The sequence below is a fragment of the Lampetra fluviatilis genome, chromosome 18 (genome assembly GCF_964198595.1).
Source record: "Lampetra fluviatilis chromosome 18, kcLamFluv1.1, whole genome shotgun sequence".
NCBI classification, from domain to species: Eukaryota; Metazoa; Chordata; class Hyperoartia; order Petromyzontiformes; family Petromyzontidae; genus Lampetra; species Lampetra fluviatilis.
The window spans coordinates 12453146-12470246 of NC_136292.1; the positions used below are offsets into that span (position 1 = coordinate 12453146).

Genomic DNA, 17101 nt, shown 5'->3' on the forward strand with positions numbered 1-17101 from the left:
TCCGATTTTTCCTTCCACGTTTAGAATCGACGTCACGCGTTTGGAGCAGCCGTGTCCAACTCAATAAGACAGCGGTGCCGGTTTGTATTCAAATGCAACCTCCCACGGGCCATTACAGTTGGGCCTATGAAAATGAAAACCATAATAACACGGTATTAATCTACCGATACAAAATCCCAAAGCGCAGGAAAAGAGAGTTGATAATATTTTTTTCAGCAGGGCGAGCAAAATCCCCCGTTTAAATGTTCGGTTTAAATTCAGGTTGACTTTAGGGTAGACGTAAAAAAGAAACACGTGGCGGGCAGGAGGAAGGGGCTTGGGGGGCCGGGTCCGACCTGCGGTCTGTGTTTGACAGCCCTGGTTTAGAGCATTTGGCTGCGACTATAAATTTCCACGCGAGCGGAGCCGAATCTTCTCACCGGATGCCGTCCGGCATGAGGATGTCGCGCGTGGAGCCGTCGCTGGCGCCTTGGACGAGGCGGAAGTTGCGGTCGAAGCTGGCCGGAGTGAAGATTCGCTCGAGGAAGGTGTTGAGCAGCCGCTGGTCGAACTCGTTGTCGATGCGGCCGCCGTAGATGGACTGCGACATGAGGGTCTTGAGTGCCGCCCACGGCACCTTCTCCGGAGAGATGTTCTGACGGCCCTGGGGTCATCAATGTCATCGTCGTCATCATCAGGGTCTTCGTCACAAGCATCATCGCGATCGTGGTCGTCAGGGTGACGATGATGTGCCCGCCACAACCAACCCCAATAACGCCGCGTGTTGTTTTCATAACGTGAATTGGAGGTATAACGTGATGATGAATGTATTAGGGAGCACATTTTTTGTAAAACGCGGATGCGAATTGGATATAACGCGATCGAGCAAGCGGAACGACGTCGCGCGTGAGTCGGAATAAGCGGTCGTACGGCTGCCTGGGTGTAGCATCGTCGTGCGAGGCAGTGGGATGCTGCCGGATGCTTCTAGATGCCGCCCTACACGCGGCTCAGTCTCTGTTCGGCCTGCGTACGCACCTCGCGCGTTATCGAGGACTGCGCTTTGGCCCCCACACAAAATATTAATTATTTATTTTTCCATCACGCGGCGTCCTTCAGGAACGCAACTCCTGCCGCCGCGTCACAGGAGCACGACGCTGCATCACATCGGACACCGGGACGTCGAAGCGCCGGGCCCTGGGCAGTCGCCCCGATTCGCCGTGCACCCTACGGACGGCTCCGCTCCTACGTCTAGGTGCCCCCCCCCAGCCACCCCCCCGCTCCCCCCCACCCACCCGCTCCCCCCCACCCACCCCCCCGCTCCCCCCCACCCACCCGCTCTCCCCCCCCCCCCCCCGTGCACCTTGGTGGCGTCGTCGAGCCAGGTGTCGACGGTGTCGTACGCGGAGCGGAGGTCCGACTCGCTGAACTCATAGCGCTTGGCCCAGCCGAGCGGCACATAGCGCAGGCGCTCCTGCACCACGGCGTGGAACCACGCGATCAGGAAGTACAGGCGGGCCCGCTCGCTCGGGGCCTGGGAAGCGGGGAGAGACACGGGGGGAGAGACACGCGGGGAGTGACACGGGGGGAGAGACACGGGGGGAGAGACACGGGGGGAGAGACACGGGGGGAGGGACACGCGGGGAGGGACACGCGGGGAGAGACACGCGGGGAGAGACACGGGGGGAGGAACACGGGGGGAGGGACACGTGGGGAGGGACACGCGAGGAGAGACACGGGGGGAGAGACACGCGGGGAGAGACACGGGGGGGAGAGACACGCAGGGAGAGACACGGGGGGAGGGACACGCGGGGAGGGACACGCGGGGAGGGACACGCGGGGAGAGACACGCGGGGAGAGACACGGGGAGAGGGACACGGGGGGAGGGACACGCGGGGAGGGACACGCGGGGAGAGACGCGGGGAGAGACACGCGGGGAGAGACACGGGGGGAGAGACACGCGGGGAGAGACACGGGGGGAGAGACACGCGGGGAGAGACACGGGGGGAGGGACACGGGGGAAAGGCACAGGGAGACATGGGGAGAGGCATGGTGGAGGTACACGGGCAGACGCAGGAGAATCAGGCAGGCATGGGGGGGAGACACAGGAGAGACACGGGAGGGATGTGAGAGGCATGGAAAACAAATACGAGGAGATACATGGGGCAGAGGTATGTGGAGACACGGTGGAAGGCAGACAGAAGACACACAGGAGAGAGGTGAGCGAGTTAGTTGATCGATTTAACATCTCCGCTATTATATATACACACATTTGAACCATGTTGTATTTAGCATTGCCATTCTGACGACATGACCCTCTCCAACCAATCAAAGTGCACGGTGCTTGCATGTCTGCACGCACCGTCTGTGCTGTGTGCTGCTGCGCATGTGTCTGCGTGTGTCTGCATCTGCTGCGTATGCGTGTGTCATGCGTGTGTCATGCGTGTGTCTGCGTGTGCTGCCTTCGCTGTGTAAACATCGGCACTGGGAAGAAAGAGGTGGCCGGGCGTGGTGCTGCCCGTGCCGGGTTGGCCTTCATCGGCGCTTGCTAACAGCGCTTGCCCCAAAAGCTTGCGCCAGTTTCCGTTGTGGCTTGCTGACCCCGTGCCCCTACTGGGCATCTGTGAAGAAGAGCTTCATAGCTCGTCGGATTTCTCCACGATAAATAAATAATCTGATTATTTTTTCTTTCTATTATTATTATTATGTATGCTTGTTTACCCAAGTAAGCCTCGCCGAGTCTTCTAAGGGGGGTCCTGCCAAGTTTTTCGCAGCACCAGGAGGAGGGGGTGGTGGGGGCGGCGATGATTGCTCGCAGTATAACTTTGGCGGTGTAAGTTTTTGTATTTGGTCAACGAAGCGTCCGTCGGGTGGTCTACGTGGTGCGTGCCGTGGGGGTCGTGGGGGAGGTCGTGGGGGGGGGGGGGGTGCCGCCGCGTCTCACCCTGCACATGCGCGCCGCGGGGATGCTGCTGAACGTGCGCATCATGTTGGCCTTGACGCCCGGCGGAGGCTCGAACACGAAGATCCGCCCGGCGCGGAGCAGGTTCACGGGCACCTGCGCGGCACGGCGACGGGAGCCGCATGACGACGAGCAGCGACGAGGGCTTCAGAATAGAGAAACTAGAAACGACTTTGTACTTTAGCAGGCCAGGGCCCACTGAGCTGCGTGGCTCTTCTTCAGAAGCGACCTGCCCATCACAAATGACGGCTCAACCAAGTGGCTCGTCGTCGTCACGTGGACGTTTATAGCAGCAGGCAAATACTCTAAACGCGTGACGTTGATTCTAAATGTGGAGGGGGAAAACCGGAGGACACGGAGAAAAATCCACGCGACCACGTGGAGAGAGACACCGCAAACTACAAATATACAGCAGCAGCAGGCGTCAGGATCAGGATCGAACCCACGACTTCCTGCGTACCAGGCGAGGTCGTTAACATCTAGCCACCGTGGCCCCCCATAATGGCGGCGTCATGAAGATGTGTGTGCTGTGTGTGCTGTGTGTGTGTGATGTGTGTGCTGCGTGTGTGCTGCGTGTGTGCTGTCTGTGCTGTGTGTGTTGTGTGTGCTGTGTGTGTTGTGTCTGCTGCGTGTGTTGTGTGTGCTGTGTGTGCTGTGTGTGCTGTGTGTGCTGTGTGTGTGTGCTGCGTGTGTGTGTGTGCTGCGTGTGCTGTGTGTGCTGTGTGTGTGTGTGCTGTGTGTGCTGCGTGTGCTGTGTGTGTGTGTGTGCTACGTGTGCTGTGTGTGCTGTGTGTGCTGTGTGTGTGTGCTGTGTGTGCTGCGTGTGCAGTGTGTACTGTGTGTGCTGTGTGTGCGTGTGCTGTGTGTGCTGTGTGTGTGTGCTGTGTGTGTGCTGTGTGTGCTGTGTGTGTGTGTGTGTACTGTGTGTGCTGTGTGTGTGCTGTGTGTGTGCTGTGTGTGTGCGTGCTATGTGTGTGTGTGTGATGTGTGTGCTGTGTGTGCTGCGTGTGCTGCGTGTGTGTTGTGCGTGCTGTGTGTGCTGCGTGTACTGTGTGTGTACTGTGTGTACTGTGTGTGTGCTGTGTGTGTGCTGCGTGTGCTCTGTGTGTGCTGCACAGGCTGCGTGTGCTGCGTGTGCTGTGTGTGCTGCGTGTGTGCTGTGTGTGCTGCGTGTGCTGCACAGGCTGCGTGTGCTGCATGTGCTGCGTGTGTGCTGTGTGTGCTGTGTGTGCTGTGTGTGCTGTGTGTGCGGCACAGGCTGTGTGTGCTGTGTGTGCTGCGTGTGCTGCGTGTGCTGCGTGTGCTGTGTGTGCTGCGTGTGTGCTGCGTGTGTGCTGTGTGTGCTGTGTGTGCTGTGTGCGCGGCACAGGCTGTGTGTGTTGTGTGTGCTGTGTGTGCGGCACAGGCTGTGTGTACTGTGTGTGTGTGCTGCCTTGGGGTTGATCTCCATGGTGAGGAAGAGCCTGAAGCCGGTGTGCGGCTGCAGGGAGTGCAGCTTCTTCTCCAGCTGCATGAGCCAGCCCGGAGCGAGGTGAGCGTTCTTCAGCATCACCCACCTACAGCCACACACGCACTCATCACCACTCCACAACACTCCTCAACACTCATCAGCACTCATCAACACTCATCAACACTCATCACCACTCCACAACACTCATCAACACTCATCAACACTCCTCCTCATGCCGCGAGCGTTCGTCAGCGTCACCCACCGAGAGTGGCACACTCACTCTCTCACCTCTAACCCCTCACCTCTAACCTCTGACCTCACACTTCACTGCCCTCTCACCTGCAATCGAAGCTAAACAAGAGGTACTTGGGGCAACGCATGAACCATTGGTGTTGACGTTGATAAACGACACCATTGCAATGGATAAAGAGGAGCCAAGCTACCCTCAATTGTCCCAGTCAACACGGAACGTGACGGTCGCTATGGAGATGGTTGTTGCGTGAGTGGGGGGTGAATGATGGGTGACGGTCGCTATGGAAATGGTTGCTGTGTGAGTAGGGAGTGAATGATGGTGACGGTCGCTATGGAGACGGTTGCTGCGTGAGTAGGGAGTGGATTATGGGGGGGGGATGCGAGAACGAGTGACTCGTGCGAGGCCGGGAGAGTGGAGGCTCACGGCGGAGGCTCACCGGCCGGACTTCACTGCGGAGTTGATCGCCTTCTCGGCCTGGCTGAAGCCCTCGGCCGAGCCTGTGGAAGAGCAAACGAGTCGCAGAGAGAGCGGCGCCGGAGACATTTACCGAGACCACTACGGCAGGTGACCCGTTTGTGTGCGTGCATGTGCGTGCGTGTGCATGCATGAGTGAACGTGCATGAGTGAACGTGCGTGTGCGTGCATGAGTGAACATGCGTGTGCGTTCGTGCGTGAGTGTGCGTGCGTGTGCGTGATTGTGCGTGTGTGCGTGTGCGTGAGTGCGTGTACATGAGCGATGGTGCAGCGGTTAGCGCTATGCAGCGCTGCAAACTCGGCGGCCCGGGTTCAATTCCCGTTCACGATCGACACCGGTGGCGATTATCCGAACCGGTCCTGCGCCTCCCCTAGGTCGACTCAGCCTTAAATTAGTACCTGGTGCGGTGTGTAAACATCGCCACTGGGGAGACAAAGGCGGCCGGGCGTGGTGCTGGCCACCCACCCCCTCGTGTGCCACGGTGCCGGCCTTCATAGGTGCTCGCTAACAGCACTTGCCCCAACAGTGTGTTAACGCTACACGGGGGATCTTTGTCTTTGTGTGTTTCACATTTTGGGCCGAGTGGCGAATCAGAGGCTCATGATTCGAATCCAGTAGGCCACCCGGGTTAACACTACGAGTGGACAGTATGAATACAAGGCCTCACAGCGGACATTAAAGATCCCATGACGTCATCCGTGGGTTCGTATGTTCCGGCATTCACGTCAATTGGGATTACACGTAGCAACAACATCGCCCCCTGGTGAGTCACCTTGTGCCGCACAGGGACAGCTGCCACTGGGGGGTCCCCTTCCAATGTTTGCGATGAGATGTCGTGCGAGGTGATACTGAGTTGCTGTGGCATTTCAGTAAGTGCCATGTAAAGGCAAAGATGATGCTGATGATGATAACAATGACGACGGTGATGACAATAATGACGACAACGATGACGACAATGACGACGACGATTATGACGACGATGACGACGATGATTATGACGACAATGATGATGATGATGACGACGACGATGATGACAATGACGACAACGATGACGACGACGATTATGACGACGATGATGTCGACAATGACGACGATGACGATGCTGCTGCTGCCCCCACCAATGGCGATGGCGGTGAGGAACTTGTTCTGCTCCGTGGCCAGGTCCTCCACCCTGCCGCTGGCGTCGTACCCAGGCACGGAGCACATGAGCACGGGCGTCCCGGGGCGAACCTTCAGAGGGGGGGGGGGAAGCGATGAGGAGGAGCGACGAGCCGTCCCGAGTCACATCGCGGGATGGAGAAGCCGAGGGCAGCGGTTGTATGGATGTTGAATTATTTTGCACCGTACGTGGCCAACCGTGGCCATCGGCAGTGTGGGGGAAGGACATCAAACTAAACACAAACATATGTTCTAAAGGAAATGAGTTTGCATAGCTCCAGTGGCTTCCTAATATCGGAAGAAAGAGCGTTCCAGACGGCCGCTGAAGCGCATCTGAAAGCGCACGATGCGGTGACCCCCTTTGTTTGATGGTTAGCCAAAAGCCACTGCGAGGATGACCGGAGTTTGCATGATGGTTATGCTCCTTGTTGAGATCAACAAGGTAATGTGGTTCATTTGTGGCAAGAACATTGTGTGTAATGAGTGCAATCTTATAGTAAACTAAACCATTTTTATTATACCAGGTAAGGCCCACTGAGCTGTACAGATCTTTTTCAGAATGTGGAGAAAAACCCACAGGACCACAGGGAGAGAGACAGAGAGACATGCAAACTCCAAATATACAGCAGGCATCGGGGTCGGGATGGAACCCACGACCTCCTGCATACCAGGCGAGGTAGTCAACATCTCCTAACCACCGTGGCCCCCTTGGCCCAAGTTCCCTCTGCTTCGTCAGTGTTCTTGCGGCGGTGGTGTTATCAACGTTCCGCTTGTTTAGCCAGGCAAGCCTGGCCGAGTCTCGCGAGTAGCAGGCCCGAGTTGGGACAACGGCCGCGCGTGTTCCGAAGCGCGCGGCTGTTGGGCGTGGGTCTAAGGCGGCGACGGCGCCGACTGATATCGGCGACGACGCCGCGTCGGTGTCCGCCGCGGGCCGCTACCTCGTTGTCGACGATGGCCGCCAAGTCCATCTCCTGGTCGAGGCCGCTCATGAAGCCGTCGGCCAGGACGCACGACACGAGGGCGTGGGCCGCCGCCAGCAGCCGGTCGGGGCGCAGCGCCTGCACACTCAGCAGGCGCATCAACGCCACCCCCACGGGGGCTACACGGGGGGGGGGGGGGGGGGGCACACACCATCATCATCGCCACCATCATCACCATCAACATCATCTCCACCATCACCATCATCATCGCCACCATCATCATCTCTACCATCATCACCATCAACATCACCACCACCATCAACATCGCCACCACCATCACCACCACCATCAACACCTATAACTATCACCACCATCACCACCATCACCACCGCCACCATCACCATCAACATCACCACCACCATCAACATCGCCACCACCATCACCACCACCACCATCAACATCATCATCTTCATCACTACCACCAGCGACACCATAACTGCAGTGTAGTGTGGCTGGCTGGGGTGGTCTGGCTGGCTGTGGTGGTGTGGTGTGTGGTGGTGTGGCTGGCTGTGGTGGTGTGGGGTGGTGTGGCTGACTGTGGTGGTGTGGTGTGGGGTGGTGTGGCTGGCTGTGGTGTTGTGGGGTGGTGTGGCTGACTGTGGTAGTGCGGGGTGATGTGGCTGTGGTAGTGTAGTGCGGTGTGATGTGGCTGGCTGGGGTGGTGCGGTGTGGGGTGATGTGGCTGGCTGGGGTGGTGCGGTGTGGGGTGATGTGGCTGGCTGTGGTGGTGCAGTGTGGGGTGATGTGACTGGCTGTGGTGGTGCGGTGTGGGGTGGTGTGGCTGGCTGGGGTGGTGTGGCTGGCTGGGGTGGTGCGGTGTGGGGAGATGTGGCTGACTGTGGTGGTGCGGTGTGGGGTGGTGTGGCTGACTGGGGTGGTGCGGTGTAGGGTGGTGTGGCTGGCTGTGGTGGTGCGGTGTGAGGTGATGTGGCTGACTGTGGTGGTGCGGTGTGGGGTGGTGTGGCTGCCTGTGGTGGTGCGGTGTGGGGTGGTGTGGCTGGCTGTGGTGGTGCGGTGTGGGGTGATGTGGCTGGCTGTGGTGGTGCGGTGTGGGGTGGTGTGGCTGGCTGTGGTGGTGCGGTGTGGGGTGGTGTGGCTGGCTGTGGTGGTGCAGTGTGGGGTGATGTGGCTGGCTGTGGTGGTGCAGTGTGGGGTGGTGTGGCTGGCTGGGATGGTGCGGTGTGGGGTGGTGTGGCTGACTGTGGTAGTGTGGGGTGATGTGGCTGGGCTGGGGTGGTGTGGTCTGGGGTGGTGTGGCTGACTGTGGTAGTGCGGAGTGGTGCGGTGTGGCTGGCTATGGTGGTGCGGTGCGCTGTTGGGTCTCCGTGTGGCGGCGCCGCGTCTCACTCAGTGGCTTCTCCTCGCTCCACAGGGGCGGCACGCACAGCTCTGGGGAGCCACTCTCCAGCCACTTCTGGAAATCCTGCAACAGACGCCAGCCCACAGCACACCACACGTACAATCGCAACCACACCACACGTACAATCCCAACCACACCACACGTACAATCCCAACCACACCACACGTACAATCCCAACCACACCACACGTACAATCCCAACCACACCACACAAACAATCTCAACCACACCACACAAACAATCCCATCCACACCACACGTACAATCTCAACCACACCACACGTACAATCCCAACCACACCACACAAACAATCTCAACCACACCACACGTACAATCCCAACCACACCACACAAACAATCTCAACCACACCACACGTACAATCTCAACCACACCACACAAACAATCCCAACCACACCACACAAACAATCTCAACCACACCACACGTACAATCCCAACCACACCACACAAACAATCTCAACCACACCACACGTACAATCCCAACCACACCACACGTACAATCCCAACCACACCACACAAACAATCCCAACCACACCACACGTACAATCTCAACCACACCACACGTACAATCTCAACCACACCACACGTACAATCCCAACCACACCACACGTACAATCGCAACCACACCACACGTACAATCCAAACCACACCACACGTACAATCCCAACCACACCACACGTACAATCCCAACCACACCACACGTACAATCTCAACCACACCACACGTACAATCTCAACCACACCACATAAACAATCCCAACCACACCACACGTACAATCCCAACCACACCACACAAACAATCTCAACCACACCACACGTACAATCCCAACCACACCACACAAACAATCTCAACCACACCACACGTACAATCTCAACCACACCACACAAACAATCCCAACCACACCACACGTACAATCCCAACCACACCACACAAACAATCTCAACCACACCACACAAACAATCCCAACCACACTACACAAACAATCCCAACCACACCACACGTACAATCTCAACCACACCACACGTACAATCCCAACCACACCACATAAACAATCCCAACCACACCACACGTACAATCTCAACCACACCACACAAACAATCTCAACCACACCACACAAACAATCCCAACCACACCACACATACAATCTCAACCACACCACACGTACAATCTCAACCACACCACACAAACAATCTCAACCACACCACATAAACAATCCCAACCACACCACACGTACAATCTCAACCACACCACACAAACAATCTCAACCACACCACATAAACAATCCCAACCACACCACACATACAATCTCAACCACACCACACAAACAATCTCAACCACACCACACGTACAATCTCAACCACACCACATAAACAATCCCAACCACACCACACAAACAATCTCAACCACACCACACGTACAATCTCAACCACCCTACACAAACAATCCCAACCACACCACACAAACAATCTCAACCACACCACACGTACAATCTCAACCACACCACATAAACAATCTCAACCACACGTACAATCCCATCCACACCACACGTACAATCCCAACCACACCACACAAACAATCTCAACCACACCACACGTACAATCCCAACCACACCACACGTACAATCCCAACCACACCACACAAACAATCCCAACCACACCACACGTACAATCTCAACCACACCACACGTACAATCTCAACCACACCACACGTACAATCCCAACCACACCACACGTACAATCGCAACCACACCACACGTACAATCCCAACCACACCACACGTACAATCCCAACCACACCACACGTACAATCCCAACCACACCACACGTACAATCTCAACCACACCACACGTACAATCTCAACCACACCACATAAACAATCCCAACCACACCACACGTACAATCCCAACCACACCACACGTACAATCTCAACCACACCACACGTACAATCTCAACCACACCACATAAACAATCCCAACCACACCACACGTACAATCTCAACCACACCACATAAACAATCCCAACCACACCACACGTACAATCCCAACCACACCACACAAACAATCTCAACCACACCACACGTACAATCCCAACCACACCACACAAACAATCTCAACCACACCACACGTACAATCTCAACCACACCACACAAACAATCCCAACCACACCACACGTACAATCCCAACCACACCACACAAACAATCTCAACCACACCACACAAACAATCCCAACCACACCACACAAACAATCCCAACCACACCACACGTACAATCTCAACCACACCACACGTACAATCCCAACCACACCACATAAACAATCCCAACCACACCACACGTACAATCTCAACCACACCACACAAACAATCTCAACCACACCACACAAACAATCCCAACCACACCACACATACAATCTCAACCACACCACACGTACAATCTCAACCACACCACACAAACAATCTCAACCACACCACATAAACAATCCCAACCACACCACACGTACAATCTCAACCACACCACACAAACAATCTCAACCACACCACATAAACAATCCCAACCACACCACACATACAATCTCAACCACACCACACAAACAATCTCAACCACACCACACGTACAATCTCAACCACACCACATAAACAATCCCAACCACACCACACAAACAATCTCAACCACACCACACGTACAATCTCAACCACCCTACACAAACAATCCCAACCACACCACACAAACAATCTCAACCACACCACACGTACAATCTCAACCACACCACATAAACAATCTCAACCACACGTACAATCCCATCCACACCACACGTACAATCCCAACCACACCACACAAACAATCCCAACCACACCACACGTACTATCCCATCCACACCACACGTGCAATCCCATAACGCCGAAACGTACCAGCGCAGTAGCAGCAAACAATAATGAATTAAAGTTGTACGACGATATAATATTATATATAATCATACATCCTTGGCTCTTTGCGGAACTCATGGGTACTCTGTTCCAGGTTGGCCACCCCTGCAGCAGACTGTCGAATCCCAACTTGATGGCCACGTGCCGAATCGGCGCTCACACCCACCCCAGACCCCCCCCCCCCCCCGGCCACGCACCTTGTTGGCCTGCGTGCGCGCGACGACGTCCCGGAATGCCGGCAGCCGGGCCAGGCGAGCGGTGGCCTCTGCCTGATCCGACGTGAGGCCTGGCACCTTGGCGAGGGCGAGACCGCTCACGGCGGCCTGGCCCGCTCCTCCGAGAGCCACGACGGCCTCTTTGCCCCGCAGGAAGTGCTGGAACTCGGCGTCGTACGACGGCTCGCTGCCGGGGGGGGGGGGAGTGGATGGGGGGCCGCGTGGCCGTCAGGGGTCTCCCTCCGTCCCACAACCACAAACTCGCGAGTCGAGCCGGTTGTGGTGGCGGATCGCGTAAAAGTGTAACGGAGTCGTCTCTCGCTCGCGACGCTGGCGGAGGAATGGCCCCCACTCGACGGAGCTCTACAAAAAACCCCTCCCCCCCCCCCACCGCCAAGAGGGAATTTGTTATTGTTGTTGTTGTTGTCGTTGTTGTCATCGTTGTTGTCGTCTTGGAAGGAGTGGGAGTTAGCCACCCTTTACCCCACTGCGGGCGGAGACGCGTCATGGGACTGGGTTCCATGGAGAGCGTTCCCCCCCACCCCCCACGCTTCCCGTTTATCACTCAGAAGCTTCCCCAGTCTGGGAGAAAAACCCATCAGGAGCTCGTCCGGTCAAGGGAAGGAGGGATGGAGGGAGGGGGGAGGGAGGGAGGGGGTAGGGAGGGAGGGAGTCACCTGGGCATGCCCTTGAGGCGGATGCGAGCGAGCAGCGTGGCGAACGTCACGTGGTCCTGGTGCAGCATCCCCCGGCCAACGCGGTTGAACACGGCCTGCTCACACGCACAAAGACAAAGATCCCCCCTGTAGCCTTAATTGAATGTTAGGGAAAGAGCTGTTAGCGACAACCTATGAATGACGGCACGGCACACGAGGGGGTGGGTGGCCAGCGCCACGCGCGGCCGTCCTTGTCTCCCCAGTTGCGTTGTTTAAACCTCGCACCAGGTGCACATTTGAGGCTGAGTCGACCTAGAGGAGACACGGGACCGGTTCATGTAATTATCACCGGTGTTGGCCGTTAGCGAGAGTTGAACCCGGGTCGCCGGGTTCGTAGCGCAGCGTGCTAACCGCTACACTTCCGCTCCATGTACACAGACAGACACGAGTCTCCGAATGACACGTCCGTCATCAGCCCCCTGTGCCACCCGACCCCCGGCACATCGCTTCACGGGGACCCCTCCCTGCCAGTGTCCTCATGGTGTCGCACTCCTGCTGCTGCCGCGAGAGTTCCGCTTGTTCACCCAGGACAGGCCGAGTCTCGAGACTCGGACTTTCAGGAGAATCCTGCCAAGTCTACGTAGGAGGGGGCGATGCTGCTGCTGCTGTGTGATCCCAATTGAGTAATTTGCAGGTAACTTTTTTCAGCGGTGGGATTTTTGGTCTTGCACCAGTTACACTGTGTGTGTGTTCATAGCTACGGGGTGAATCCGGCTGTTATAAATTTCCACGTGATAAGCCACTTCGCTCAGATATCATTTGAAGCCCCCATCACCCGGGAGAGGCCCCCATCACCTGGAAGAGGTCGCGTGTGAGCGTGGCGAGGCGCATGCCGTGGTCCGACACCTTCTCCAAGTGTGGGTTATCGTAGAGCACGGCGTGGTACACCTCCAGGAAGAACTGCAGCGAGTACTGGTACAGGAAGTGGATCTGCGCGCGGGTGGCAGGGCACGGGGGACAAGAAGGTCGTCTCAGCTTGCCGCTGCCGGCGCACACGGAGCCGGCGCCGCCCCAAGCGGCGGCGACGACTCCCGTGAGGCCCCTCCTCACCGCCGCTCGAGGAGGACCCTGGGGAGTTCCTCGTCACGTGAGGCTGAAGACCGGCTCCGCTCACGACGCCGTGCGGTCCACAGCACACACGGAGGCGCAGAGATAAAGCCAAACAACGAGCGTTTTACACGCGGGAGGAAACCGGAGCAGCCGGGGTAAAAACCTACGCGTGCAAGGGACGGATGGAGATGAGTCGGCACTTCGCTGTACCGCATTCTCCTGGCGAGCCAGGGTATGAGCACCTCCCCGACGCTCACGGGAAGGGAGTTTTACAACATCCCGCGTGTGCGGTGATCCACCGAACCTTGCCGCTGCCACCGCAGCGCCGGATCACCGGCGGCAGCCACGTGTCAGAATTGGAACGAGAATATTTTATTTAGACCGGAGGAATCCGGTACGTGTAGCGTAGCATAGCCGCTGCCACCGCTGCCGCCGCCACGTGGCTGCCGCCGCCACGCGGCTGCCCTTCCCGAGCTGAGGGATCCTCTGGGAGGGAGAGTTCCGTCTCCGGTTCACCTGGCTGAGGGCCTCCATGGTGAAGTAGATGGAGCTGCAGGCCGTGGAGAGGGTGAGGTATTGCTGAGAAACGGCGTCCACCTCGGCCATCACCACGTCCGTCTCCTCCACCTTGCGCGTCACCTCGGCCGCCTCGCGCTTCAGGTTCTCCAGCGTCGTGATGATGGTGTCGTCGTCCAAGATGCGGCCCTTCACCTCGTTCAGCGCCTGCAGCAGCGACTTCTCCAGCTGACGCAGGCGCAGCTGGAACTCGCCTGATTGGGGGGAGGGGGGGCATGGGGGGTGGTCACCGGGCGGGCGTAAGGTCAGGGTAGGCCCCAGCTGCGGTTGATTCCCCGATCCACGACCCCGCGGAGCGCCGCTCTCCATTTGTTTGACAAATCGGAACGCAAATAGCGACGGGCCAGGGATTGGTAATGTCATCGGTGACAGCAGCCGCGCCACACCGGGCGTGGGGGTTTCCCGCCTTCGTCAGGCAGCATGTCAGGTCGGCGCGAGTATTCGACCGCAGGGAAGGTAGTCCAATATCGAGCCTTCACGCATGCCGCTTTGTGGCTCGGTGGCTTGGTGGTGGCTCGCGCGGCTCGTAGGAGCCGTGTCCGAGTCGACTCGCACCGCCCTCAGCGTTTGGCTCAAATCGTCGGCCACCGCCCCCCCGCACAGGATATGAACGACAAATTATTTTATATTACCAGATAAGGTTCAACTGAGCTACGTAGCTCTTTTTCAGAAGTGACCCGGCCACAAATGATAGCTCAACGAATTGGCTTATCGCGTGGAAATGTATTGCAGCCGAAACACGTGATGTTGTTTATAAATGTGGAGGGGAAAAACCAGAAGGACCCGGAGAAAAATCCACACGACCACGGGGAGAGAGACACGCAAACTCCACATATACAGCAGGCGTTAGGGTCGGGATTGAACCCACGACCTCCTGCATACCAGGCGAGGTAGTTAACATCGTGGCGCGATGTTAATCGGATCGCAATGCTACCCCGTGACGTGACCCTGTGACGTGACCCAGTGACCCCGTGACCCAGTGACGTGACCCAGCCACGTGACCCAGCGACGTGACCCAGCCACGTGACCCAGCGACGTGACCCAGCGAATTGACCCCGTGACCCCGCCACGTGACCCCGTAACCCCGTGACCCAGTGACGTGACCCCGTGACGCGACCCAGTGACGTGATCCAGCGACGCTGGAGAGGGGTTCGGGGTCGAGGTGGCGCCGCTTGCCCTGGAGCTTGAGGAGGTCGGAGCGCTTCTCGTCCACGTCGGGCCGCTCCGCCTTGAGCACCTCGTTGAGGCACTGGCTCTGCAGGCTGCTCCTCGTCACCGTGAAGTTGACGAAGGTGACGCGCGAGCACAGGTCCGGGGGGAACTCGGCCTGGCGCGGAGGGGACGCGGAAAACAAGATGACGCGGAGGATCCGAACGTGGCAGGAAACTACCGCGGACGCGATCGGGGAAAAGAGAATCGGGGCGCGGTCGCGGCTACCGTGGGGTCCCGCGTGGAGAGGAAGATGACGAAAGAGGGCGACAGGTCGATGTCCTGGTCGCCCAGCGTGATGAGCACGCGGCCGCCCGTGCGCCGCACCTCCCGGTTCAGCACCGGGTTCAGGATGGGGTCGTAGCTCTCCACGTCCTGCGGCAGCGCAGGGCCACGCGGAGCGATAGCGGGCAACACGGGGCAACGCAGAGTTCACGCGGTTGTCATATCGGGCAACACGAGTGTAGTCTGACTGGAGTTTGAGTGGTCACTGTGGCGAGGTGAGTGCAGTAAGTGGTGAGCGGGTTGCGAGTGAGCAGTGAGTGAGGAGTGGTGAGTGAGCGGTGAGCGAGCGGTGGTGAGCGAGAGACCTGCACAAGCAGCGGGTTTCCGAAGCGCAGGGCGCTCTCCAGGTTCTTGCGGAAGGCGTCGTCAAGGAAGCTGGTGCGCGTGATCTTGCGCTCCTTGTACTCGTTCATGATGAACTCCGTCGCCTGGCCCGACGGATCGATGATGAGTGGGTACCTGCACAAAGACAAAGATCCCCCCCCAATAGTCTCAACATGCTGTTGAGGCAAGTGCTCCCAATCTCTAAAGGAGCTCGCGCCGTGGTCTCGGGCTCGAGGAGAGCGGTGAGTGTGGTGTGGTGAGTGTGGTGAGTGTGGTGTGGTGAGTGTGGTGTGGTGAGTGTGGTGTGGTGAGTGTGGTGTGGTGAGTGCGGTGAGTGTGGTGTGGTGAGTGTCGTGTGGTGAGTGTGGTGAGTGTGGGGTGGTGAGTGTAGTGTGGTGAGTGTGGTGTGGTGAGTGTGGTGAGTGTGGTGTGGTGAGTGTGGTGTGGTGAGTGCGGTGAGTGTGGTGTGGTGAGTGTCGTGTGGTGAGTGTGGTGAGTGTGGGGTGGTGAGTGTAGTGTGGTGAGTGTGGTGTGGTGAGTGTGGTGAGTGTGGGGTGGTGAGTGTGGTGTGGTGAGTGTGGTGTGGTGAGTGTGGTGAGTGTGGTGTGGTGAGTGTGGTGAGTGTGGTGTGGTGAGTGTGGTGAGTGTGATGTGGTGAGTGTGGTGTGGTGTGGTGAGTGTGGTGAGTGTGGTGAGTGTGGTGAGTGCGGTGTGGTGAGTGTGGTGTGATGAGTGTAGTGAGTGTGGTGTGGTGAGTGTGGTGTGGTGAGTGTGGTGTGGTGAGTGTGGTGTGGTGAGTGTGGTGAGTGTGGTGTGGTGAGTGCGGTGTGGTGAGTGTGGTGTGATGAGTGTGGTGAGTGTGGTGTGGTGAGTGTGGTGTGGTGAGTGTGGTGTGGTGAGTGTGGTGTGGTGAGTGTGGTGAGTCGTCGTCGGCGTGTGAGCGTGAGCGGCGCCGTCACCGGTTGTAGCGCTTGAGCATGATGGCGTTCTCTGTGCACAGCTCGTCCGCCGGGAGGGAGTGCGCCTGCCAGCGCAGCCGCTCGTCTGCGTTCGACAGGTACTCCGTGCGCGCGATGTCTGTGCGGAACTGCGGGACGCACACGTGCACACACGTACACACAAACGTACACACACGCACGCACACGCGCGTACAGCTCGCTGTCAAAGAGAGAGAGGAC

At 57.8% G+C, this 17101-nt stretch overlaps 2 protein-coding genes across 2 annotated transcripts in view; one reads left to right on the forward strand and one right to left on the reverse strand.

Annotated features, from left to right (window-relative positions):
• Window positions 1-17101, forward strand: part of LOC144937253 (transcriptional repressor protein YY1-like) — a 422669-nt gene that overhangs the window by 38296 nt on the left and 367272 nt on the right. The window lies entirely within an intron of this gene.
• Window positions 1-17101, reverse strand: part of LOC144937252 (cytoplasmic dynein 1 heavy chain 1-like) — a 162394-nt gene that overhangs the window by 13032 nt on the left and 132261 nt on the right. Inside the window, exons 62-77 of the mRNA XM_078864650.1 lie at window positions 16883-17010; window positions 15905-16058; window positions 15543-15689; window positions 15282-15432; window positions 14046-14299; window positions 13275-13409; window positions 12441-12535; window positions 11746-11950; window positions 8602-8677; window positions 7213-7373; window positions 6235-6346; window positions 5078-5138; window positions 4371-4494; window positions 2921-3034; window positions 1340-1510; window positions 420-643 (exon numbers count right to left, since the gene is read on the reverse strand). Coding sequence (XP_078720776.1) covers window positions 420-643; window positions 1340-1510; window positions 2921-3034; window positions 4371-4494; window positions 5078-5138; window positions 6235-6346; window positions 7213-7373; window positions 8602-8677; window positions 11746-11950; window positions 12441-12535; window positions 13275-13409; window positions 14046-14299; window positions 15282-15432; window positions 15543-15689; window positions 15905-16058; window positions 16883-17010 — 2312 coding nt within the window. The remainder of the gene's footprint in view (window positions 1-419; window positions 644-1339; window positions 1511-2920; window positions 3035-4370; window positions 4495-5077; window positions 5139-6234; window positions 6347-7212; window positions 7374-8601; window positions 8678-11745; window positions 11951-12440; window positions 12536-13274; window positions 13410-14045; window positions 14300-15281; window positions 15433-15542; window positions 15690-15904; window positions 16059-16882; window positions 17011-17101) is intronic.